The sequence below is a fragment of the Daphnia carinata genome, chromosome 2 (assembly GCF_022539665.2).
Source record: "Daphnia carinata strain CSIRO-1 chromosome 2, CSIRO_AGI_Dcar_HiC_V3, whole genome shotgun sequence".
In the NCBI taxonomy this organism is placed as follows: Eukaryota; Metazoa; Arthropoda; class Branchiopoda; order Diplostraca; family Daphniidae; genus Daphnia; species Daphnia carinata.
Genome location: NC_081332.1, coordinates 4703903 through 4729654, shown reverse-complemented (window position 1 = coordinate 4729654; position 25752 = coordinate 4703903). Strand labels below are relative to the sequence as shown.

The 25752-nt window shown below is 40.4% G+C and overlaps 3 protein-coding genes across 4 annotated transcripts; all 3 read right to left on the bottom strand.

The window, feature by feature from the left end:
• Positions 1 to 258: 258 nt before the first annotated feature.
• On the bottom strand, positions 259 to 9676 carry LOC130686426 (F-BAR domain only protein 2-like). 2 transcript variants are annotated; one of them, XM_057509549.2, is made up of 21 exons: positions 9500 to 9676; positions 9189 to 9280; positions 8603 to 8915; positions 8315 to 8536; positions 8138 to 8236; positions 7850 to 8075; positions 7328 to 7507; positions 6245 to 6454; positions 4700 to 4780; positions 3297 to 3719; positions 3097 to 3233; positions 2966 to 3018; positions 2734 to 2897; positions 2507 to 2661; positions 2206 to 2329; positions 1962 to 2136; positions 1733 to 1894; positions 1540 to 1663; positions 1208 to 1416; positions 862 to 1094; positions 259 to 790 (listed from the first exon to the last, which is right to left on the bottom strand). In XM_057509549.2, exons 1-21 carry the CDS (start codon positions 9524 to 9526, stop codon positions 705 to 707), a joined length of 3495 nt encoding a protein of 1164 aa, XP_057365532.1. In that variant the 5' UTR covers positions 9527 to 9676; the 3' UTR covers positions 259 to 704. The 2 variants fall into 2 exon arrangements, with proteins under 2 accessions (XP_057365532.1, XP_059350169.1); XM_059494186.1 differs by lacking the exons at positions 259 to 790; positions 862 to 1094; positions 6245 to 6454; positions 7328 to 7507 and having other exon boundaries at positions 1120 to 1416; positions 9500 to 9673.
• Positions 9677 to 10174: 498 nt separating this feature from the next.
• LOC130686423 (uncharacterized) lies at positions 10175 to 11269 on the bottom strand. The gene is made up of 4 exons (XM_057509546.1): positions 11128 to 11269; positions 10943 to 11027; positions 10715 to 10817; positions 10175 to 10356 (listed from the first exon to the last, which is right to left on the bottom strand). The coding sequence occupies exons 1-4, from the start codon at positions 11143 to 11145 to the stop codon at positions 10245 to 10247; spliced, it is 318 nt and encodes a 105-aa protein (XP_057365529.1). The 5' UTR covers positions 11146 to 11269; the 3' UTR covers positions 10175 to 10244.
• Positions 11270 to 11956: 687 nt separating this feature from the next.
• Positions 11957 to 20621, bottom strand: LOC130686410 (FMRFamide receptor-like). The gene is made up of 8 exons (XM_057509531.2): positions 20453 to 20621; positions 16041 to 16369; positions 15614 to 15778; positions 15351 to 15553; positions 15162 to 15290; positions 14290 to 14599; positions 14109 to 14213; positions 11957 to 13108 (listed from the first exon to the last, which is right to left on the bottom strand). Exons 2-8 carry the CDS (start codon positions 16363 to 16365, stop codon positions 12864 to 12866), a joined length of 1482 nt encoding a protein of 493 aa, XP_057365514.1. The 5' UTR covers positions 16366 to 16369; positions 20453 to 20621; the 3' UTR covers positions 11957 to 12863.
• Between the last annotated feature and the right edge of the window lie 5131 nt (positions 20622 to 25752).

Below are 25752 nucleotides of genomic sequence, written 5' to 3'. Positions count from 1 at the left end.
GTGGCCCCCATCTTTCTTGTTTTCTGTGGGGGAAGAAAGAGAGTCGATTATCGGGGACACACACAAAACCGCAAGGCAATCAACACTGAACGTACGTGCAGCATGGAAATAGAAAGCGGATCAGTAAAGAGGACACGTTCATAAATAAAAACAGAAAAATAACGATTAGCACAGGGATTTTTTTTTTTAGGATGTATATATAGAACGGGTTGGCAGTTTATTTACAAAAATAGGTAGATTTTTTTGTTTTTGTTTGTAATCGTATTATGACCCAGAAAATGTAAGAAGAAACAAGAGAACTAGGGCAAATATAAGAAAGATAAAGTGATGTCTTGCCCTTTTCAAGGTAAGGCAACTTTACATGTAACAATTATTCAACATGCAAATCAGTTGGTTTTTTTCTGCTATTGCTGCTGAACAGGACAACAATTGGTTAAACCCGTTACTTTATTATTATTATTATTATTATTATTAATCATGATTTTTTTTTTTGTTGGTTTAAAAAGATTTGAATGAAAAGGGAGGAAGAGCGTCGATTCGGGAAAGACCGAATGTTTCAACATTTTTTTTTGTTTTGTTTTTGAATAGGTGTGTATACAAGAGAATATGTGTTTCTAAAAAACAAAGGTTCCTTCCGATTCGATTACATGCGAGTTGGTTGAACCTTCGTGACTGGCTTCAAACAGGTTCCATGAATTCCTTGTTCAACATTCGGTAGAAGTCGGGCCCGGTGGAGCCGCGTAGCGATTGTTTTGAAGAACTGAGGCCTCGGCTTCGCAAAGATATTTGCCTTGATATGAAATGAATACACATGAATTTTAAATTCGGAAAAATAAACAAGAGACAACTATATAAACTCACCGGCTACGAAACGTCTTTTGACCAAGGATGTCCGGTATCCCGTCGAGACCAGCTCCATTTCGGCGCCACTCATAGTAGAGCCGTCGCAGCCAAAGTGAGCAGTGATTGTCGTTGGACTACCTGAACTGCCGCTCAGGTTGAAACGGGCTCGTATCGAGCCCATGTTGTTGGCACCATCCGTCTCTACCGACATTTCCGGCAGCTTCCACAAAGCGCGATTGCTGTTGCCCATCCTACAACGTTGGGATTTACCCCAAAATGTCATCAATAAAATCACATTAATTCAATCAAGGCACGAAACGAGAACAATAGGGAAAGAATAAAACAAAAAACACAATCGACTTGCCATTCTCCTTGCGGTTTGGCTTGCATCGCCGTCACAGCTCCTTCGATGGGCACGGAAATCATGAGATTGCGCAGCGGGGCCGGCGACACTTGGGCGTGGGCGTTGAACTTGTAGTCCAGCCGCACGTCCGTCTGTGAAGGTTCGCACTTCCAGTAGGCCACCAAGTGCAGTGGCGCCGATCCGGTCCCACTTTGGGCTTTGACTTGATACTGAAATCATTTCCAAAAAGACGAGTACATTCCATTTTAGAAAGTCTTGAAAATTTGAATTCGTAATTTTATGCAAACGAATGGCTGATTCCCTTTCTTCCTCGATATGCCTTGCAAATTTACCTTGAGGATATCGACGTTGAAGTAGGACGCCGACGGGTTCTGTTCGGCTTGCCGCTTAAGTAGCAAAGTTAACTGTGGCATGTTGAAATGGAATAAGGGCTCCACGCTCATCAGATCTTGTTCCCTAAAGGAAGAAATGCATTAGGCGAGACGGCATAAAGAGTAGAAACATTTATCCGGAAGTAAAACTCACATGTTGAGCACTTGTTTGTTGGGAACGACGTTCTCCAGATTCTGGAAATTGCGAATACGGAATGATATGGGCGGTATGTTGTGGTTCGGCTGGGCATTGATCAACTGGACCAAACCAGCTGGAAATGAGAGCATCATGTCCCCGCTGATCCGCACTTGGCACCTACAGTGATCAATGAAAGTCTTAAATATTTTTGCATTTCTCATTAAACATCGTAAGATAGAAATACCTCGCCTCGTCTGTTCCGCGGAACAAGGCGTGAACAACTTCTTGGAATGCTACTGCAAGTGGGATACTATCGACAGCGCCCGCGCTTCCCCCTGAAGGCAGGCTGACGGTCAGCGGTGACGGTCCGGCAGATCTTGATCCCGGCCGGCTCAATGATGTTGGTGAGGTTGACACGCCTGCAACGAGTTCGTACATGAGACAGTTAGCAACGGGATACATTCAACGCATTTTGTTTGCTGTGTCACCAGATCTGAAGTCGAGGCTAAGAACAGACTCAGCTCGTGGCATGCTAGTTGAAAATGCGTTGGCACTGGGGGCAGGTGACGACTGAAGTGTAAGGGGACTGGCTGCGGCCAATCTGGCAGTGGCCTGTTGTATAACACAAGATTAATCCATGCGTCCCTATTAAAACGTCCCTTCTTCCATTTCCAGGGGATCAACTTGGGATCTTTCGTCATTGATCAGAGCCAAAGGGATGTAACCCTTAAGCTCATTCTGAAGGTTGTTTTCCTACTACTTTTATTTGATTCTGATCGATTTGTTTACCTCCATTCCTTTCCGAGAAGGTGGCCGGGGAACGGCGATGCTGCCGAGAGTAGGCGTACTGCCTCGGGAATTGGGGGCTGGCAATCTTCCCTGTTTAGGAGGCAAGGCTGGAACGATTTCCCCCACTTCATCAAATAAATCTTCACCAGCGCATGCTGTGAAATTTGAAAAAAAAACTAGTCAATTAAAAACACTTAAGGCAAAAATTCTTGTATGGATTAAAATACCAGGTGTTGCTGTATTATGCCGATTTGAGGGCGATCCTGTCCTCGTAGGTGACATCATGGATCCGTAAAGATGACCAGGGGCGACTGTACCAGTCGGAGTGGATGTATTGGAATTGGTAGGACTGTGGAAGAGATTCAGACCAACCAAATCGCTACTCGATTTCCTGTGAATTGCCAACATCACACATAGAAATGTGTCCTCATTTATTTAAATTCGTCCTAGTTCACTCACCCCATACTCAATTGAGAAGTCGAATGGGAATCCATCGAAGTGTTCTTACGGGACTACAACGTCAAGAAGAGTTTAATAAAAAAACACGAAAAATCGTTCAAGTTATTAACATTTTAAGTTAAATGACTTACGGCTGTGTTAAACATGGATGTGTTGATATTGAATCCCTCAATGGTCGCCTTTAGCTCATCAACAGTAGCACTTGGAAGATTGGCTCCATTAGTAATAGGTTTGATTTCAACATGCAATTTTCGCTCTGGCTCGTCATCTACCAATCAATACAATAACATTAAAAGAAACATTTCAAAACGAAATCATAATAATGAATTACCCGAATCTGCGTCGGAACTCGAGTAGAAACCGCTCGTTTTCTCCGCGTTCCATGCTTCATCCCGCGGCCGTATGGTGTAGCCCTCATCGTCTACTTTAACGGCGCTATCGGAGGCGGTGTCGCCAGCCGAGTACAACGGGCTCTCATCTTTTTCTTGCCGCTCTTTTTCACGACCGAAACTGTTCGTATCGAGACCACTGCCGCCACTTCCAGCCGCGCCTCCAGCTGTGATGTTGCCGCTGCCGCTGGAAATGTTGCTTCTTGCTTCGGCGCTAATGACGGCGGCACCCGCTGCGGTTCCAGTCAAGTTCGGCTCCCCATCGCTTTTGATACTGGATGCATCTGAATCGCGTTTCTTCTTCGACACTTTACTCTTGTCCTTGTCTTTCTCCTTTCTGCGGTCGCGGCGGCTTTTGAGAAACCCTGCCATTCGCCGAATGGTAAGCATTCCCGCAAACGACGGTGAGAGAAGCGTCCGAGTTGGGCAAATACAACAGGGCCAACCACAACGGCAACCAACCGATGACAATGAAACGAGGGCGAAAGAGAAGGGGAAAGAAAAAAAAAATACAAAAATAAATACAAGAGTTCAGATATCAAACCCCGTCACATTTCTGATTCAAGGGCAACGACTCTCCCGCGGGATATCCGTCCCAATCTCACAACGCCTCCTCCCCCCTCTCACAGACTGGCAACGCAACGACAACATATTCTACATATTGACAACTAAACATCAAAGAAAAAAATATTCAAACATAAATAAATAAATAAATTAAAAAAAAGAGAGAGAGAATGAGGGAAAAACAATAATAAAAACAGCAGGGAAACATTAAAATGTGGTCGTCGTTGCCCGGTCGAGTTTCATCGATCTGGCCGGATCGATCACAGTTTAAATGTTCCCCAGACGTTGATAGAAGAAAGTAAAAGAGGGCAACGACCATGACAACAAGGACGACGGAATGTGACTCGCACGATATGGAAAGCGCAAAAGAGGAGCTAGCATGGCACAGGAAATTGAAAAATAAAAAATAATAATAATAATAAATAAATATAAAGCAGGGATGGCTACGAAGGTTTTTCTTTTTCAAATGAAAAAATAACACAAAAAAGGGGGGAGGAGGAAAGTTTTCTACGAAAAACGAAATCCATAGTTGTGCCCCAAATTGTAGGAGAGCATGCGTTTTGAAACGATAGAGAAATACAAGAGTTGTGATTTCTTTCGAATAATTTTTTGCCTTGCCAGGGACAAATGAAAACCAATAAAACAAAACAGACAGTGAAAGAGAAAATATTAAACCAAAGCATTGTGTTGTTTTGTTTTTTGGGGTGAATGTTTTTCTTTTTTTTTTGTAAAAAGAAGAGGAAAGAAAATAAAAAAAAGAGATAGAGGGAGCAAGTTTCACCTGCAGTCCAAGAAGCGATCCCCAATCCGGAGATGGAAGTTTGGGCGGAGGACGATGTGGAAGAGCGAGGAGGCGATTCGTCTGTGATTTATTTAGAAATAGTTGTTGTTGTTGTTGTACTTAAAACAGTTGTAGTTTGTTTCGCTTGTTTTAAGGAGAAATTCAACAAACAACAAGAGAAAATCACGAAGGAAATCATAATGAGAAAATATAGGCAGCTCAACACCACACCCATTCCAGGTTATAATCATCTGAATTTCAAATGGCGGAAAAAAGGGGATGAATACAACAAAAGCATGGGTAAAAGGTTCTTCCATTTCCTTCTTTTTTTTGTTCGATAGTATTTAATTTTCAAGGGAAAAAAAAATAAGTGATTATACAAATCCACCATTTTTCGATCCGCGCCAGCCAGATTTGCACATCCGTTATTTCTTCCATTTCTTTTTTAGTCTTTTGCCTATGCAGACAAACAAAATAGCGTACAGGAGAGCACGAGAACTATAGTTTCTGCATAACTAGCTGGTCAGTTTTATCCATAAAAATTTTTTTTAATGTCCTGTCATTTTTTCGAAATATCAGAGGCACAACGTCATCAGTGCATACCACGTCTACGTCAACAACGAAATAAAACGATGATGGCGGACTGCAACGTGGAACAAGAATAAGAAACGCGGCAAACGATCAGCCTCAACTAATCGGTAAAAATCAAATTACTTGAGTTAGAAATTTTTTTTTATAAATTTAACGGGTGTGGGAGGTGAGGAATGGATAGTCGCTAGGGCAAGTTTGATGGGAATTCCGCCGAGCTACGTTAAATTAAAGTGTCAGCGTTAACTTAAGGAAACCAAAAAAAAAAAAAAAAAAAGGCGAAGAAAAAGAAAAGTATAGACTTTTGAAACACCAGAGATGACAGAAGTGAAAACCTCAGTGAGCGCCGCCGCCATTGTTGATAGAAAGACTGGTAGAATAAGTATCAGTCAGTTTAGAAGAGCAAAAAGTCCAAAAGAAAAAAATGCCAATAATCTAGCAAAACAGCAAAAAAAAAAAAAAATCGCAGCACACAAGCAAGAAGATTCAAGCAAAGTGTTTGTTGCCAGAAAATCAAGACCATCCTTCGAATAGGATTTTCGTCTTCCGCATTGCACACAACTAGCTGTTACCATTCCGCGTCAGCTCGAGTTTATGCGAGTGGATGCAAGACAGACTTAATTGCAATTCTTTTGATTGATTGGGGGAAAAAAAACGTTCAACTATGGTTATACTAGAATTAGGGATCTCAAACAAAAAACCCTTAAGTGCGCAAGTTGACATCCCCTGGGTTCTACATCCACTCGGTCTTACTGCCACTCGACAATGCTACAAGAAATAGAGTGCCCCACGTTATTCCTATAAGAGCATGGAGAAAATGCAAGGTGTGTCACAATATCCGACAGATCGAGTAGAAGGCGAGAAAAAGTAGATAGTTTCAAGGCTTTTGATGCAATTCGATCGACGCGTGTGAAACAACAAGGATTGCGAGATAGAGAAGAAAGTCGGAGAAATTACATTTTGAGCCCCGCAAAGAGTTCCTGCTCCAGGATCCGGTGGCTGACGAGTTGGTGGCCGTCTCGGCCTCAGTAGGCGTGGCAGGAGCCGAGCCGCCCAAACCCCGCCCGCTGGCGACGCTCACCACGTCCACAGGACTCATCGGTTCCTCTGCCGGATCGCCTCCTCCCTTGAGCGGACGGCCCTTGCCTGCCTTCACCTTGCCCTTGCCTGCAAGAACATACACACACACACACACACACACACAGCCACACGACCGCACAGCGAAAACATGCCGGGAGTGTTTCAAGAATCAGTCCGATAAAAAAAAATAAAAACAAGAAAAGTCAAACACCTGCACCGCATACGTACACACTCACACACACACCCCCATCAAGTGCTGACTTTTTGTTTGTCTGCTCTCGCCACGATGGCGGCTTTGAATAGAAACCATGTAATCCCGAAAAATTTCTTTTCCAAAAATAAAATATCGTTTAAGAAACGATGAAAAAAAAGAAATTGAAATGATGGGAAAGAAAAACTGTGTCGGACAAGGGACAAGGTGACAATACATCTAAGCAACGCAACTTTCTTCGACCACAAATAGCTAACCGTGCAAACAAATCAAACTACAAAATGAATGATGATACAACTACTGGCCCATGGATGTTTTTTTTTTTTTTTGTTTGCTACTTAATTGTTTTTTTTTTGTTTACCTTGCCACTTGCCGAAAGATCCGGAAAACCCATTTCGTACTGTCTGGTAAAATGAAGGGAGATTCTAGCCTTTTATGACAATCAAAAAGAGAGCGAAAGGAGAATTTTCTTTTTTCCTGAACAAAAAAAAAGGATAAGAAGAAAAAAAAAGGAAAAGAATAAGGAGAAGGGCGAACATAAAGTGAAAGAAGCTGTATATGTAATGCATGGGTGCTAGTGGCGCCATTGTTTAAATAAAAATAAGGTTTCTGTTGATTGGCGCGGCGAGAGCTCACGAGAAAGGGGGAACGTGTGTCAGTCAAATCTCTTACGTTTTCTTGTTGGAAATTTAAAAAATGTAGGAGCAAGGGAAAGAAAAAAAAGTGTGTGCGAGAGTGAAGGAACCTACCCTGGGCATTTGGGGAGGAAGAGGAGGAGGATGTGAATAAGTTCAAAAGAGAAGTAGCCCGGCGGGAACCCTGTTTGCCGGCGACTCGACCGTCTTCGCTGTCACGTTTGCTTCGTTTCTCCTTCTTCTCCTCCTTGGTGCTGATGGATTTCTTGTACGCCTTCTTCCTGGACTCACCATCTTTTTGTTTGTTTGCGATTTGCATTTTTGGTTTTTTGTTTTAGTGTGTTTGTAAAAGAATTTCAATGGAGGTTCGCCATAGACACGAACACAAACGCACAGGTACACCAACACCGAAAGAAACATCAGTATGATCAAACACGTAGACGAAACGCGTAAAATTAGAGAATCAAGCAGCGGATCGTTTTAAGAGGCGTCTAGCCTATGACCGGCGCTTGATTCGTAACGGCACTAAGCGCCACTGTAAACACTCAAAAAATAAACAATCCACGTACCGGCAACGAGAATAACGAAAACATAATAATAAACAAGCACCAAAAGGGAATGATGTAAGTGCCCTACCTTCTCGAACCTTGCCCGTCGTTGATGTTGGAGCTGTCCACTCTTCCAAGTAATCAGGAAGCTGATTCGGAGTATTCGCTCCGAGTTGTTGATCACTATCCAAGGGGAATTCTTCAAACTCTACAGGTAACGGTTTCTCCATACCAGTCATTTTGGATACGACAAACATGTCCATGAGTCGATCGACACTCAGGTCATCCCACTGCTGTCGAAGATCGACATGAACCTACACAAACGGGACAAGATATAAGGGGGGATCGAACGAGAAACTTGTGCACACCGTCTCACCTGGCCCATCGCTTCGTAGTTGTTACACAAGACGTTAACATAGCTGTTGAGGAAATTTCGCATTTGACTTAGATGACCTTCTTCCACTTCTTGAAAATGCTGCACGAATACGTGGAATGCATTGGTGAAAGTTAATGAAGATGAATCTATAAGAAACGGGTGGAAATTTTAAAATACCCTGCAAGAAACGGTCATTTTTCTTTCGAAATCCTCCCGCATTTGTGCGTATTTATCAACTAAGTGCCGGTATTCTTCGGCCGCTTTGCGAAACTTGGCGTCAGCTCGTTCCAAATCCTTGTTCGATGTAGATCCCTCTTTGCGTAATTTGGCCAATTCACCTCCTCGTTGGAAATATGCCTCTTTGGATCGCTGTAAGGCCACATTGGTTTGATTCAAAACCTACGTGCGACGAAAGAATACTGGTTACCAAAGTTTAAAGACATCTTCTCAAGAATGGAAATATACCTGGATTGCTTCGACTGTGTTGCTTTCTGATTCCTTGACAACTTTGTGTTTTCTGGCTAGTTCATCACTGTATTTGCCAACATCTTTGACCATTTCATTCAGCTTTTGAGCCATCTGTAACTGGAGCTGGGCCACTTTCTCACATGATGTCTTAAGTAATTGCCACAGAGGCGTGAATGTACATAGGGGGCCCACATTTGGAGCACCATTTGTATTACTGGTAGCACTATTGGCAGCTGCAATGCTAGTTGACGAGCCACACTGTTTGGCTAATTTGCCTAACTGTTTGCTGTATGTTTCCTCCAGAGAAGATCTAGGAACACAAGCACAATTTAGATTCAAATGTCATGTTATGCAAGTATAATGTAAAAACAAGTGTTAGTAGTCATCACTGACAATAGAGTATGAATACAAAGTTCAAGATATACACCTAATAATGAAATTACACATAAAATACAATTAGATGCAGTGACACGAAAAATCTGAATGCTTGACAGTGACCATGTGCTGCTGCACTTGGGATGCATAGCTTCAGCTTTATGCTACTTGAATACAACAACGCTTTAGGGTGGTTTTGGTTTGATACCTTTCTCTGAGGAATTCCGCCAATTCTTTGCTTGCAACGAGTCCATACTTCATGTTATGATACAACACGTCAAAGCCACCGTTCCTCTCCCCCTGTAAACAATAACTAAGGATAAGAATCCATATTCCAAGTTCTTCAATACACTTGTAAAATGAATGCACTCGAGAGAAAATTAGAGAATTTTGAAGCCTCGGGTCATGCCTCTATAGAGCGTCAACAGACATTCCCTAAATTTGCATTGTTGGTTGCTGTAGTGCGTCAGTCGCGACTAAAGGAACGACTTAAACAATGCCTTATGACTAGTTACTCACCCAAAAATAATCACAGAAATCCACCATTATGATTAATTAAATAATATTATATTTAATTAAAGATAAGGTTGACGTCCCTTCAAAAAGCTACTACCCTCCCCCTTTGACTTTGCTTTTTTGGGGTTCCGGAACTCCCCTCTCTCTTGTACAGTGTGTGCCTTGTTGCTTTGTAACTAAATCCGGCCTTCCCCTTAAGCAGTTTGGGTTCGTCGAATTTTTCTCGCTGCAGTACTTCAGCGCCACCTATGACATGATTTCTATCTCATTTGCAATAGCCGTCTTTTCAGGTTCAAGTTTGATATGTGAAAATTAGTTAAAATGCAACAACAACAAAAACTAGGTTAAGATGCTTATAAGTTAGTTTGGTACACGAAACTGATTGAAAATTTCCGCAAGCTTTCGTAAACAGTTTCTGTGCGTCCCAATTGCGAGCTACTGCTGTTAATCAATCGTCGTAGCAGTATTGAAGACTGGTGGGGATATAGGCCGACTGGTCACATATTTTCCGCTTGGATACATCTACCCATGATCATCTTTGAAGCTTTTCCTTTTTCTCTTTTTTTTATTCCACGGCTGGAATCGAAATTTCACATCTGCATTCAGTCGATTGAATCCCGATCAAGCCGGTGAGCCTTTTTTTTGTTTTGTTTACTGTATATACTAGATAATACTCGATTATATCATAGGATATTGTTTATTCTGTTACTGGACTTTGCTTCCATGACATACATTTTAAATAGGGGTTCTAGTATTTTTTGTAATATGGGTCGATACGCGCTACTTGAACTTTCTGGCCTTCAACATCGTAGGCGTAAGAGGTTTCGATACCGGAAGATTCGCGTACCTGATTTTCGTACCTAGAAAAATGAAAAACGATATTGTTATTTTAATACACTACAAGCAAACAGACGCCTCGAAAGATTCGGCTTCTACTGTTTTCGTTCACTATGTGAAGATTTCAATTGCCAAAAAGAACACAATGATATGCAGCAAATGTACGAGACTCATACTTTGTTCTAAACAAATATTATCTTGTTATCTTGACGCTCCAGTGAAACGGAAAATAGAGCTAAAATCGATAAAGTTCCCTCCCAATAGGGCGTTATTCAACGCCCTATTTTGCTTTAAACGTATTACTTTCATCAATTCAAAACAAGTCGACATACGAAACGGTGAAGTAATAGATGCCAAATTCAGCCGTGCATAGATAAGTACCTTAGTGCAGTGACATAGTCATTGTTTCCGTAGTTACTGCCATATCCTCCGTATCCGGCTCCGTAACGAGGGTGCTTCGCAGCCACTCCAAAAGGCGGTAGAGCTAATTTATTTTTTAAACGAAATATAAATTTAAAATGCTTTGAATATCGGCGTTAGCAAAGATTTCATTTAAAACAAAAACAATGCTATTTAATTGAGTCTAATACAAATATGTTTAAGGCTTACCTGGAGTATTGCCATAGCTTTTCCCGTAAGCCAGAGGTGGAGCAGCTTGGGTCAGAAGCAAAGCCGATAGGGACAGCACAATCAACTGGAAAGTTAATCAGTAAATAGTTAATTTCTGACATTGATTTTATGAACGAATGATACGAATAGACGTAGCTAAAGGCATTGCTGCAAGCTGCACTCACCGTAACGAAAGAATTCATTGTTGCAGGACGAGAGATAAAGCTACGATGGAACGGATTGTTTCAGACTTGAAATCGAAGCAGAGACTGGTGTTTAGTTGGTACACGTCTTTCGCTTTATATAGCTCTCACGTAAGGGCTGTAATCGTGGACTAATGTTACATACTTTTTCCAAAGAAGGGTGGAGTTTTTTTCCAAGCGACAGATGTGCTTAGTTACATTTTGCTTGGTTAACCCTGCATGGTAAAGTTTTCCTTGAAAGTGTACCAGCAGTTGGAAATTATTACAGCCACTGCTCTTACCGATTGGCTGCTAGAATCCAAGAAAGTTCCACGTGAAACTTCTATCCAAGTTTAACTGTAAAATCATTTACAGATTCTACTGTGAGATTACTATAAATGCGTACGGCCTTATGCTAGATTTCCAATCCGAAGTGGTCGTCAAATTGCAATGTCTTCTGAGTGACGACTGTCAGTTACAGTATTGCAATTTATGACATGTCCAATCAAAAGACATTTTTTACTGCTCTCTCCCGAAACAAAGTCACCATAGATGCAATCAGATGTACAAGAATCCAGCCTTAAGATTACATTTTTTGGGAAACATTGCATTATAGATTTTTTGAATTATTTATGTTTCAGACTCCACGAAGTGACAGAAACTGGAATTCCTTGTAAAAATTCCGTTCCCGTTCACGCAGCATGACGCCTGAAGAGGCCAGACTTTCTGATCGTATACAATAGATAGTAGAATTTTAAATGTAAATACTATATAGATATTTCCAATAAAACAAAGTTTTGGAGGTTTAAGAGAGTTTTGTTATTTTTTTTTTAATAAAGAAGGAGAGTATGTTTCCAAAATCGACATTTCTATCGATGCGGAGAAATGTGTGGGTTCCATAAAAGCGTTGAATTGAACGTCGAGGCCACATCTAAAAATGAGGTTTCAAAAAATGTGACGCTACGTTAATTTTATAGAAAACCGACGATCGGAAAGACAAATCGATCGTCGGAGAAAGCGGCTGGCTATTGAGCCCCTAATATAAACCATCCTTGAAAACCGTTAGTGCAGGCAAACAAGGTCTACACCATCTTTCGAAAAACTATTACACACAACTTTTTTTTTCATTTTTAAAAAGCAAAAGTTTAGCAATACATCTATAAAGAAATAGAAACTAGACTAAGGACACATGTGCCATTTTCACGATGTGAGCGTTCCTTGCCATAGGATGTACGTCACCAAAAACAAACGGAGCAAAACGCTTAAAGTACAGAGGCCGTTTGTATATAGCAGTACTATACAGTTTAGAGCAGACGGGCATTTGGGTTGTGTTATGTGAACATGCAAACCACCCGTGAAATTGATATGACGTGAACCGCGAAGACCCTGAAGGAAAAAAGGAAGATGAACCCACAGGAAATCCTACACAGACAGGCATAAGTATTTGTATTTTCAATGTGGGGTGTGTGTGTACATGGAATGAATGCATGTGTCTATAGCAATAACGTCTCCATCGATTAGGAATTTTTACCAAATAATTTTGATGTCGAATTAAATACATTTTGTTCATTCTTTTCTCTCACATTCGCAGGATAGCCAAACTATTATATGGACAATATGGCAAAAGATCGTGATTGATCGTTCAAAATAAATAGGAAGACCTTGTCTCGTGAACGTAACCTAGAGATGCTCCGGTGATAAACATTTATACGATTAAACTATTTCCTGGTGTAGAAGCCCTAAGCGTTGGAAAGTTTAGCTCTGTTATACGTGTTCCTGTCGTATTGAATGCTGGGCCGCGGCGTTGAAGATTGATGTCGATTGGCCGACCGATAGAGCTGCCCGGTACAATCGGACGTAGAACGAGAAGCTGTTGAGATACTACTTATACCGCCTCCTCGGTTTGTCGAACAGATGTATCCATTTATGTTTCCATTTGAGCGAACGGTATGCACAGGCATACGAGAGATCGATAACAATCGGCCTATAAAAAAAACAGTAAATAATCAGGTAAATGATTGGCGCTCTTAAAATGGGATGGGTTCTCAAAACAAGTCCTTTTTATTTTATAGCTCTTTTGAAAACTGGACTATATTTATATTAGACAATATTGGATTTGAGTTGTTTGAACGTGGTCCTCATTTTTTTTTCCTATCGCGTTAAACACACAATTCAAGTACAATGTGTTGTAGATATTGATTGCCTATAAATAACGATTCTCATGCATGACGACACTGTAGGCCTACATTGAACTTTTCTTTTGAATTTCTTTCCTTTTCTTTAGAGTTGCTGACAAAAGGAAGCATTTTCGCCGCGGATGTTTTATCTTGGATGACTGAGGGGGGTGTAGCAGCTGCCTGTTTGTTTTGGGCGCTCCACTTGAGTATTGACTACATCTGAACAATTTCACATGGGATGGCTGAAAAGCGCCACTGTTATCCCGACAAAGTTTTTTTTTTAAACTCACAGTATCTGATGACTCACTTTTCTTTTTTTGGTTGAAAGCAAACTTAATCTTCTTTTTACTTGTACAAACTAATGAGCTGTTGCCACTTTCTAATTTCTCCTAACACACACACACTGTAGTGAAGGAATCCTAACGAATCGCGATGAAAATCCAGAGGAGCACTTGTTAGCATTCTCGCGATTAGGATAAATTTAAACCTTGAAAAGAAAAGAGAAACGCCCACTATGCTAGCGGTTCCAAAGCGAATAAGCAACGTCACTTGTATTAGAAAATTCCAGAGGTGGTTTTTTTTAACAACCCGAAGCTAAATGACGATTATTTAGGTCTTTTGTCTTTAAATAGGGGAAGGGTTTGAAAGATGACGCATAGCTACATTTTTTTTTATTGGTCTACCTTTCCTTTGGATTTCCTCTTTCAACCTCTTCCTCCACCGTCTAAGCTTTTCCTTAGTTTTCTTTTAAAGCCACGTTTGAAAAAAAAAACATGTCTATGTCATACGAAGCAAAGACACACTAACCTGACGTGACATTAGACCGAGTGGAGAACGTAGAAACTCGGTGGACGTCTCCTGGATGGGCGCCCATAGATACGGAATTGTCCGGATTGTCAGGCGAGCTTCTCCCTATGTAACAGGAGGATATGATAACATGAAACATGCATTTAGTTGATTTAAAAAAAAAGGGGGGTGGGGTGTCTACCGGATTGCGGATGCCTTCGCCTACAGCAGCAATAGCAGTAGCAGAAATAGCGTAGAAATAGGCGTTGAAATTTGTCTCCAAAGATGCAATAAATCACAAAGTTGACGGACGAATTGACCGAAACGAGTAGGTTGCTGACACGTGTCATTTCGTCCACAAGGATATTGGCTACTTCGAAAATGTTGACGACCATAGCCAAGATATTGAATATGAAGAAGACAGCTACGACGCAGAGTAACATTGTTGCTAAACCAATTTCCCTCTTTTGTGAATTGGTAAGCAAAGAGCGCTCGCGATTCGCCTTCCGCACCTGCAGCACAGTTTTACAGCTATTAGAATTTATTACATCGTTTCGATGTGCAGGACTCTCCTAGAACGTTGTTAGGCAAAAAAACAACTTGAATTGAACACCAAAGATGGATATTTCTCATCAATCCAAAAATAACGCTTCATGTTTATATTACCGAAAACTTACGTAGATTAGAGTGGCTTAAATATTTCTGAAACTATGTATCAATTGCAGGACAGTCCCTCATTAGGCCACTACGCAAATGGCTCGTTACGTCGCATGAGAAATCACCCACATTCACGAACTATCTTTGGGTACTTGCAGTATGTACTCGAGATCGGTCAGCTTTGTTTCTACAACTTAATAGTATCGAGTTCGCCATTGTTGAACGCACCACGAAGCTTAAATGCCACTGCTCTGCTAATTAAACTAGATATTGTAAAAGAATGGACTTTAAGACAAGAACTTGGGGGGATCGTCTCTGTCCGTTGGTGCTCAGTTTCTTGTGAGAGACTCACTACGCATTTAGCAGATAAAGGATATTTCAGACGCTACTGCTGCAAATATTTTCTATATTACTTACCTGTTTGTAAATGGCTCCATTCAATATTGCCAGTGAAGTAAATGGAACAAAATTCATGATGAGGAAATAGAGGGTCACGATGTAACCGGTTATGTAAGTTTTATCATTTCGTAGATTTGAAGGGATGAGCTAAAATAAAAGTTAATTAACTGTGCATCGCTCTTCTTTTCATAAGACTTTGCTATTTACCATGATCCACGATTCGCCCAACTCGTTGTCAACGTAGAGACATCGCTCTACTTCGAAGAAACGAGGTAAGTTGTATAAAAGAGAACCAATTCCAATGATGATCACAGCCATTCGTCCCCGTTTGCATGTGCACCACGCTCGTGCACGAAGTGGATGGCATACGGCAATGTAACGTTCAACCGTCACCGTAAGAGTAAGATAAACTACAAAACAATTTCACACAATTACAGTTTTGCCGAAACAAGGAGAGTAAGAACGTTTACCAGAACTTGTCTGAGCAGTTGTGCCCAGCAAGAACGTGTAGGGCGTTATGAGTGGGTGAATGTGACGGTAGTAAAACTCGCCAACGCCACTGTACGTGTAAATTGATGGGACAACAAACAGCAAAATCGATGTGAGCAGTAGAATAGAATCAAAACTGGCCAAGCCTATACGAGACATAGAAAAAAAACGAACAATGCATTTTCATGTGTGTGTGTCTAATTATCAACTTCCACTCGAGTTCATTTGAACGAAATAAATACGTCTAATCATTATTAAAAGCATTCTATCATGAACCGAGTCTTGTAAGATGCAGAGCTCCGGATCAAATTTTAATTTATGGGGGCGTCTTTATATGTGAGGACATGCTGAAACAACTTTTGTGCGTATAATTCATGTTGACTTATTAAACAAAAGAATTGAACGTACCGATAAGGATGACGTTGAGAGACGTTCTCATCTGAGGTCGTGATAGAATAAAAATGGAAATAAAGTTTCCGACCAGGCCGGGAAGAGCGACGACAACTAATAGAACGAGGCTGATGACAAACTCGAACAGCGGGAAATACAACTTCTCCGACTCGGATATGTTGGATATGGAAACGTTCGGCAGAACACAATGGGGAAAGCTTTGATAAAAGCCAGCCATCTCCGTTGAATTGCTGGCAGATGTGAGGATCGCGTTTTCCTCCCTACTGTTGTTATGTAGTTGAAGAAACGAAGTATCTCTGGTGGTTGCCATAGCCTCGTCCATTGTCCTACGTTTAATCATTCCCGAAAAAAAGAAGAGGTTTAAAAAACAAAAACGAAATTGACTTTCTATAGTAAACGAGTGAACCAGCAACACGATCGTCACGTTACGTAGTGTATACCCAATGACACGACACGCTTTTATAGAGGTAGAACGCGACTAAAATTTCGCATACATCAGTCGTTTACGAAAGAGTCTTTTACGTAGAATGTAGCATCTGACACGTTTTAGTTAAGGTCATTTCAGATCATGGGAGGCTGCAACAACAAGAAATTGTTCCAAGAGATCGAGGCGACGATCGTTGAATAACCAAAAACGAGAATTCGTTCTTTCTCGAAAAGCCCTTTTTGCATGTTTTAGAGCAGGCTGTCGTAAAACTTGTCATTTACTCTCGACTGTTAATCAAGATCAAACATAAAAATCAAAGTAGGAGATGTCAAATAAACGATATCTGGGTGTGACGTGGAGTTTATACTCTCGAAACGTCAAACGATAAGTGGTAGAGTATATTTGAGACCGTAATGGCCCACTCGTGAAAGTGGAAATCAGCCGACGTGCTGGTTTTCCAACTACGTCAAAGCAAAATAAATAAATCTCAGACTTTTTGTTTGAGTTCTGCAACAGTTGCAACGCTCAGACTGATTAGCTGATTGCTCATTGCTAACGTGGAAGTAAATATGCCCCGGCAAAAACATATGAGATCGTTACGATAAATAGGATTGTTCCTTATAAAAAAAAAACATTTCTATTACTAGGCACTCAGATGAATGAATCAAGACTTATTATTGCACGACTCGGTAAACAGTTGTTTTTGGTACGCAGCATATCTTTGAATAAAACTGTCGTTGTGCATATGCGTTATTGATAATGGGTCCACCATGGCATAACATCAACTGGCTACACAATTATCAGAAAAGACAAATGTCCAGCTGCCATCGTAAAAGTGTGCATGCAAGTATTTCAATCAAAATTGCATTGACTGACGCAATTCAGTTTAACTTTAAGCAAGTTAAGATTTATACAAAACGGAACCAATTTGCATAGCCAAATGAGATAAAAAAGGGACATCTGTAACATAATATTCTTGACATTTATGGTGCTATGTTCATTCTGAAACTTACTGTTAACGTAACGTGATCCGACAGGAGCGCAAAGCAATAAGTTAAGCCCATTTTAAACCAATTGTATACGTTACCAAATCAATTGTGTACTATACTCCTCCCGGAGTATAAAGTCATTGCACGCGCCCGGAACTCGACAAGTTGGTAACACATCGGGAGGAAACTTCATCCAGCTTCCTACACACACACACTATAATGCTTACACACGACGAAGCAATTTTTCGTGTACAATAGTCGTCAATGGAAGGCCATAAATCATCATCTGTGGGCGGATGGCCCGACAGTGTATAGTAGAATTACTCTCCAGGGTTGAATATGGCTGTTACTTTCATGTTAGATATAGAAAGGCCATTCTACGATGTTGACAGCTAAGAGTCTATATTGCCAAGAGATGGTCGTCGTTGTTGACATGCAGCTGAGATTGTGGCCGACACTATCGAAAATCGTATTAGAACACGTCTTCCAGACAAATGGAGAAACTATGTCGATCGCCAATCAAGCTCTTCGCCATGTATTGCAGAAATTAAGTTGACAAGGACATTGATTTTGTCCTCTCTTTTCGCATACAACTTCCAGTTGTGTAAAGCCGAATTCTTCATTTCTATTCACTGCACTACAAGTTTCCCTCGTAGGAGAATTTGATGAAATTTAATGCCTTTAAAAATTGTTTGATCGATTACACATTAGCGACTATAATCGATCAACTGCAGTCAAACCCTTCCTCCCGCAAAAAGGCCACAGGAGGAGTTCGACGACATTAAAATCACCCAACCGAAGAAGCCAAATCGTCAGCGCTATCAAAAACGCGATGAAAAAGTCCATGTGTCTAGCCCAGTTTTGTGTTGGGGACCTTTTTTAGCACAACATTTTACCATCATCCAGCTTGAAAGGATTCAAGTTATAGCTTATCACTAGGCTGCAGCCGTTCGTTAAGCAATCGGGAAGAACAACGTTAGGCAAAAATAAATTTCGATGTGCCTATTCAATTTGTTGAAATTCGATGCTTTCTCAACTGTGTACGATGTTCAACAACGATTCGCTTGTCCGTGCAACGTATACACACATTCTCCGCTGGATAGTATGCAAATTCCGGTAAGGATTCCCGCTACTCGCTGTAAAAAGGCGCGTTGAAACGGAACGGTAGGCTACAAAATGCGTAACTGGACTGGCTATTATTTACGGCCAGTAGGTAGTTTCCATATATTTATAGGAATTGACAGAATACAGTAATCAAGTTGAGTTCTTTCTTCGCTTTTCTGTCATACTTATCCTCCCCTCTCTCGAGAATTTTTCAATGCCACTCTTCGTTTGGATGGGAAAAGAAAGATTGCTCTTACGAAGGCAGGAAAGGGTCCATCAAAGGATCCTTTCGCATTCTCATTGAAAGTTCGCCAACAACAAGAAAGGAATACGGTAAATAAGCATCGGTATATCGAGAACAAACGCAAATTTCGTCATTATAATTAAATTTTCGAGGAAAAGAAAAATTGCTGCAATTCAGTTTGCGTCACTAAATGTCTCTTTTAAAATTTTGGTGCTTGTTAGCGAGATTATTTTACTATCATAGGCTTTCCGGCTGAGAAAATAATTAGATAGCAAATGCGAATCGATAAACCAAGTTTGCTAGACGATCGTTTTACATCTATGTCGTAAATCACGCTTGACGCAACACTAATTTACATCAAGGAATGGCAAAAAAAAAGCATATGAATACAATTATTTTTAAATGTTTTTTTTTGCGACGGACGTCACACAACATTCCAAGTAAAGTTTTTAATAGAGTAATGTCGTTTTTAGATTTCTAATGCTTATTTTCTGATGCTCTTGCCAAAGGGAATGCTTCTTCCAATCAGAAAATCAATAAACATTTTCCCCTAAAATTAATAAACGTGAAAGCATTTAAGCAATCTAAGAGAAATTCAGTCACGTTCAAATATCGTCGTATGGAATTTAGTCAACAACACAACTTGTTCGTCTTGTTGTATCGCATAATATTTAATTCTATATGCAGATAGCTTTCCAGTTTAATCGACAAGTTTTTCTTGTTCATCTATTTTATTTTCTTCTTGTTTACGGTTGATCTCTACCGCTACAATTTGCTAACCCGAATAAAAACGAATGCTCCGACGTAAACGCTCAAAATAATGTTGTACGCTAATACGCTGTGATTGCTGAGTAAATCTTGTGAAATCGAATACTTACAAGTTATCCTTCTGGAATTGAGGATAAATAAGGACATTCAAGCAAAATGCGGTTGCATATACGGTGGAGTATTAAATTATCTTTTTATTGTAACACGGTCTATTTGAAATGCATCATGGGGTGCATGTTTTCTTTATCAACGAGGAATGAATTACTAAAACGAAGTTAGTCTTCGAATAATCGGGCATAATCTTATCAAAGCGCTTTAGGAAGTAGGCTACACATGTATCTTCACATAACAAGGACATGCAACATTGCTGACAAATAAAAAGACATGTAACATCAACGATGACTGTTAACTTTTTTAGTCTTCTTTGGCACAACACAGTTGCATTCTTCGGCCGAATGCTGTCCATCGACCAGCACTATTGACCAAAACGAATTGTTGGTAGTTTGCAATCACGCACTACCATTCGGAAAGCAAAAGTGAACTGAAAAGTTGCTGATAAGTGGCATTTTTCACGTCCACACAAATGCGATTTGCATAAACATCTTCCATACTTTTCCTACGTTTAGGAGGAGCACAATGTTCGTTGATTTTCCAAAACGTATGACGTCAAGGCTGTAGTGAAACATGCACACTGTTCCCAATAAGAAAGGTGTTTACAAGTTTACATTCAAGAAAAAGGAAAGGAGCTTCACATGCAGAAATTTCAAGTTTCTTTATACCATTTTTAAAGTTTGGCTTTTCGTTGAAGACTCACTAAGAATAACGCGACAAGAATATATAGATGCCAACTCTTGGAAGGAGAAAAAGGGGGTTGTACCTCTGAATGGACGAAAGGATGAGCAAAATATGTTCGTGACGGCCCACAAATCCAATGACTCAAACGCCTTTTGAACAAATAGTTGAGTGCTGCCCAACACGCGAAAAAAGGGCTGGCCACAAATAGCTGCACGCATGAATGTGCTTTTCCCCATCTAATGTTGTCCTTCTAAGCAATATACAGACGAAAGCTTTATAGTCACAAATTCGACCAAAGAGCCTCTTTTTGTCCATTGTGACGACGTCCAGGGTTTACCACATAACACACATGTTTAAAATTAATCCTCGCATATCTCAGTCTGCCAAATGTGAGCACTGCATTTGAATATGTTAAAATGCCTCTCCCATTTGTTGGATGGGCTATACACGCCATAAGCGATGCATAACAAGGAGATCATTAGTCCTATACGTATAGCCAGTGTACAAGGCAAAAGAACAAATAACAAACTCAATTATGCACGTTTTTGCCTACTTATTATGGGAAGAGTCGTGCTTCAAAACCTTTGAATCATTAGCCTGATAAAATGTACAAAGCACACCGAGCAGAGAGCTCTAATGAACAAAACATGTTGATCAGTGTCTTTATTGTAATCAAACCAAAAAAAATGTAAGAAGAGGCTATTAAAGGTCTTTGATTCATGCGTTTTGATCTCTCCCACTTTCCTAACCGTCTTCATACAAATCATTAATTACTGGTTGCAAAGTCAAGATCATCATTACAGCGAAAATGGAGCGCGCAAGAGACAACTGACATGATGGATAAATTGGCGAACGTTTTCTGTATAGAAAAATTGACGAGTGGCGGCTGCAATTGGCAAGGTGATTAATTGATGCATGAATGATGAAGACTTGTATGAGCATCTGACGGTGCAATGAGTCAACTCTATACGGTCACGCTCTTGGGGCATTTCTCGTGTCAAAAGGCAGATGAAAGAAACTTTGTTAAGCGAATGTCGACAATATAATGTAAACCATTATGATTTGGTAGAGGAAAAGAGTTGGCGAAGGTGCAGTCATATTTCGTATCGAAATGTCGATCCTTTTTACATTCGCGACTACTTTTAAGCCACAGCCAACATTTATGATGGTCAAGTAGAATTTCACGAATCAAAAGGATTGATAATAAAATGTAATTTCCCCTTTCATTCAAATGTACAAAAAGAGCAGTTGGCAACAAGATAAAGGCAATTTTTGAGTGGTTTTTTTTTTCTTTGGTCACGATTCATCCTCGAGAAAAGTCCTTAAGCTAGCTGTCGGGCTATTCCTTTCTTTGTAATCCCATTAACAAAAATCAATAAGTAAAGAAGAACGATTGGTTACTACAGCGTCTTCTATTACTGTACCATGATTAAAAATACGGTTTTTTATTGCACACAAGATTTCAGATGATTACGCTACTGGGCGTTATATTTCCCAAGGATTTTCGTCCTCCAGCGATCCTTTGGAATGAATTCCCCTTTCTGCAAGCAGCGCACAAGTGTTAACAAGAAAATGAAATATGGTGACGGATCAAGTGCGAATTAAATTGCGCTTTCGTCACACACACACAACTCACTTATATCCAGTTTCATTCCAATAGCATAGAATTGTCTCTTTGATCAATATGGCTTCCATGAACCATATGAGTTGCTGGATTTTATCGATCCAGCCACAGCCAGCCAGAAGAGAGGCGGCGTAGTGCGAGCTATAATTCTTGTATACAACCGTTGATTGCATTGTGTTGCAAAACTATTTTCAACAGTTGGAATACGGCATGCCTGATTCTTGGTTTCTCTTATGTATTTGGTTGGGTCGAACTTCCGATCCGGCGGCAGAAAAGAAATTCAGCAAATTAGCGTGGCGGAACATATGTGTTGTTACGCGATATTAAAAAGGTGGTGGTTTCAATCGTTGGTTCGCGGAACACATTACCGCATCGACAGAATGAATAATGTTGTATGACACGTACAAATGATGTACATTTTAATCAAGCTCATCCGACAACGGCATTCGTTCCCGTGGCGTTAAATGGCTCTTCGGATTGCTATAGAACGTATATATGCAGAGAATTAAAAGAATAAAATCTTTTGCCCCTCTTTTCTTGCAATGGAAGATGATGCTGCATTTTATGGAGGAAATTGTAAATCGCGATAGTTGTTGAAACCGCAATCTTAAAGGGGGGATCGTCCTCCCCATAAGGTACCATTTCATTTACATCTTGAAGCTCAAACTTGTTTGTACTAACATAACATCGTACGCGAGCTCAAATTAATTCTCGTGCGTACACAGCATTACGTGGGAGTTATCGCTTTCCCACTTGAAATTTCTTTCGAAGACATACCCCAACAGGAAATCGGCTTAGCATATTACCAATAGCACACAATTTCACCAATAAAGGATTGCACTGACGCTTCGCGATCGCAAAGAGGACGGGGGAAAAGCGTAGACCACACAATATGACAATGACTGAAATATCGATCGACGATCTATGGTGAATCTTTTCCCTTACATAGTCTATACGATGGGGAATTTATTTTCACGCTATCACACGGATGCGATGTCTCGTGCGCGTTCACTCGATTTACCTAACGATTGCGTTTTGCTGCGGTCATTCTTGGCTGTGTTTTCTTGAATTTTTTGCCAGGAATTTAAATTTTCATTCCATTTACGTAATTTTTGTTTTCAAATTTATCAATGCGCTAGATAGTTAATGGTGTGCGTGCCGTCAAACAACTCTGCGTGGCTTTATTTTTTTTTTTTCTATGTATCGAGAATTAAAAACCTTGTTTATTGGACATCCAACTTACCATTGTTATCACGGATAAACGTGATGACAACAGGGGGTGGAAAACCAAAGGGGGGAGATTATTGTTTCCGGAAACAAGTCACGAGGGATTCGCATGGATCACATTTGTCGCCAAGAGGATATCTAATACTATGTATAGTTCTATTAACGCAGCGCACCTCATCAAACGAAACGTGATACTAGTGTGACGAAGGTAGGAGTAACACGAACCCTGTAGGTCAATACGAGGAGTCTATTGTTTGGGAAAAAAAAGGACAATAACCTTTCAGGTCATTGATAGGCGTCTTGCACTTGGATTTCATTACGCCTACGTTAATAGAATTAGAAGCAAGTGGCAACTCTTTAAGTCCGGCACACGGTAAGGAAAAAAAGGCACAGGCTCGTATTGTGTCTGATGCACGTCGTCTAATTGGGTTTTATGATACGGCCAGATGGTTGCCGTGGGCAGGTCTATGTAGTCGAGTCGGCAAATGTTCTGATTTGACATCAATCTAACCATATCTTTTCAGGCTGCGCTGCGGAGTGGGATGTTGTCAGACAGCCAGGTTATATATAGGACGTGTTGATTGGTCCAGCAGGATCAAAGGATTCGGTGTGACGATGCGAGAAATATCATTCACCTAACTTGAAAACAAATTTATCAGACTAAGATTTGATTCGTTCAGCCGCCCTCGTCGTCGGTGTCCAAAAAAAAGGTTTCCGCAGCAACAAAAAATGGATTTTTGAAATGGAAAAATAACAACAATAGCAGCTTATGTTTGTATAGTGGAGATTAGTTTCTATGGCAATATCTTTTTCGCTATAGTGTCCACAGATACGCTCCAGAGTTCAAAGAAATCAAAAGAAAAGCGGCGGAAGAAAACTTATTATTCAAACCGCGATACGAATAGACTTTATGAAATAAGAAAAAGAAAAAGATTTTACCTGAGCTTCAATCAGCCGAATATCATAAGTAAATCTTCTGTCACCACAACACCATAATTCGATTAGAGTTAAGGAAAAAAAACGAACGAAAACTGCACAACGATGTAAAATACTATTATTTTTTCGCCGGAGATTTTATTTTAAATACTGGCCAAGCGCCAAGTTAAAGAGGATAGTGAACTTCTAACTCCGTGTTCACTTGGCTGACAACAATCCCTACTACTAGCAAAGCAGGTTGTACATAAGGTTCCGAAGGAGACGCTGCTAAAGACGGCGCCGGCGCGCGTCTTCCAAAGACGCGGACATTTCATGGAACAACCAAGTAGAAACTATTTTCATACAGAAGCGAAAGAGTACTACGCACAAGAATCTTTTTTTTTTTTTAAATTATACAATGTACAGAGGAATAAAAAAAAAAGGGTTAATCATCGGTATGCCTTTTTTCTTTTATTAAATGGATTGTCATGCGGAGCTCTGGGACGCATTGAGTTATTCTTAGAAATTCAACCTGAGACATGTGCCATCGTCAACATTCCGCATTATTATTTTACATCGTATACAAAACGCAAAACACAGGCTTTATTTTCTGTGAAGGTTGTTCGGTACGAACACCCCATACTCACGTCAAATTTGCTTTGCGTTTGGAACTTGTTGACAGTTAGTTATACGGCTCGCCTGCCACACGTAACGCTTTGCTTCGCAGAGACTTCATATATATCTAAACGCTAGATAGATGTACCCGCACCACCAACGCTTGGGTATCTTCAAGTCTTTTTGTTTTTTTTTTATCGTTCACGGGGAGTAATAGCTGAGAGTACAACAGCTGCACAGCCAACAGCTATATAAGCCTCAGTTCCATTGACCGCTGTCGCCTTGTCGCGGTACTGGTTACGTGCTCGACAAGAGAAAAGAGAAAAATCCTGTTGTGTTTTTATTACCAAGGGCTTAGAAAAGATTTTGTTTTCTATTCTGGGAGACCGACAATACATTCAATCAAGTCGCCTTGAATAGGCGACACTAAAAGAATAACGATCCCCACACTAAGGACGTCAGAATTTTCGCACGGTGATTCTTTCGTCCTCAGCAACAGATATAGAAAAAAAATTTTCTTTTTTTCTAAGAATATTATGGGAGGGAACAGAGGGAATATCATCTGTTGAAGGAATTCTATTTTCATCAAATTCTTCGCAATCACTCGGCGTTTCTAATTGTCCAACTCAAAAGATTTAGTCCAACGCGATGCCAAGTTGGCGCTAAAGATCATCGCCTCAGCTCATTAACTACAAAGGCGTTGGGGCCGTTTATTTAAGTGAGAAGTTGGCTATAGTCGGAGAACTAAGCGGAGAAACTGTAACAGACTGCGCTGTTGTTATAATTTTTTTAATATATTCGAGTATAAATGATGCTACATTTAGATATTTCCAGCAACAGATGATCTTTGTGCGCTTTCCAAGTTTTTGGCCAGTGCTTACATTCAGGGCCTATACACAGTAGTTGTCGGTCGGATAACAAGCTTACCAGCCGGATGGATCTTCTCGAAAATTCCAATGTATTCAAATGTTGCTTTTGCAAGTACAAGCTTCGTGGAGAGA

Coding starts and splice junctions, on each gene's coding strand:
- LOC130686426 (XM_057509549.2), bottom strand. CDS start 9,526: ATGGTGGATTTCTGTGATTATTTTTGG. Junction 8,076..8,137: donor ACTACGAAGCGATGGGCCAG/GTGAGACGGTGT, acceptor CCGTTTGTGTAG/GTTCATGTCGATCTTCGACA. Junction 791..861: donor CAAAAGACGTTTCGTAGCCG/GTGAGTTTATAT, acceptor TTTCATATCAAG/GCAAATATCTTTGCGAAGCC.
- LOC130686423 (XM_057509546.1), bottom strand. Junction 10,818..10,942: donor AAGCTATGGCAATACTCCAG/GTAAGCCTTAAA, acceptor AAAATAAATTAG/CTCTACCGCCTTTTGGAGTG. Junction 10,357..10,714: donor GACTATGTCACTGCACTAAG/GTACTTATCTAT, acceptor TCATTTTTCTAG/GTACGAAAATCAGGTACGCG.
- LOC130686410 (XM_057509531.2), bottom strand. CDS start 16,365: ATGGACGAGGCTATGGCAACCACCAGAGATACTTCGTTTCTTCAACTA. Junction 14,600..15,161: donor ATGGAGCCATTTACAAACAG/GTAAGTAATATA, acceptor ACTGTGCTGCAG/GTGCGGAAGGCGAATCGCGA. Junction 14,214..14,289: donor GCGAAGGCATCCGCAATCCG/GTAGACACCCCA, acceptor CCTGTTACATAG/GGAGAAGCTCGCCTGACAAT.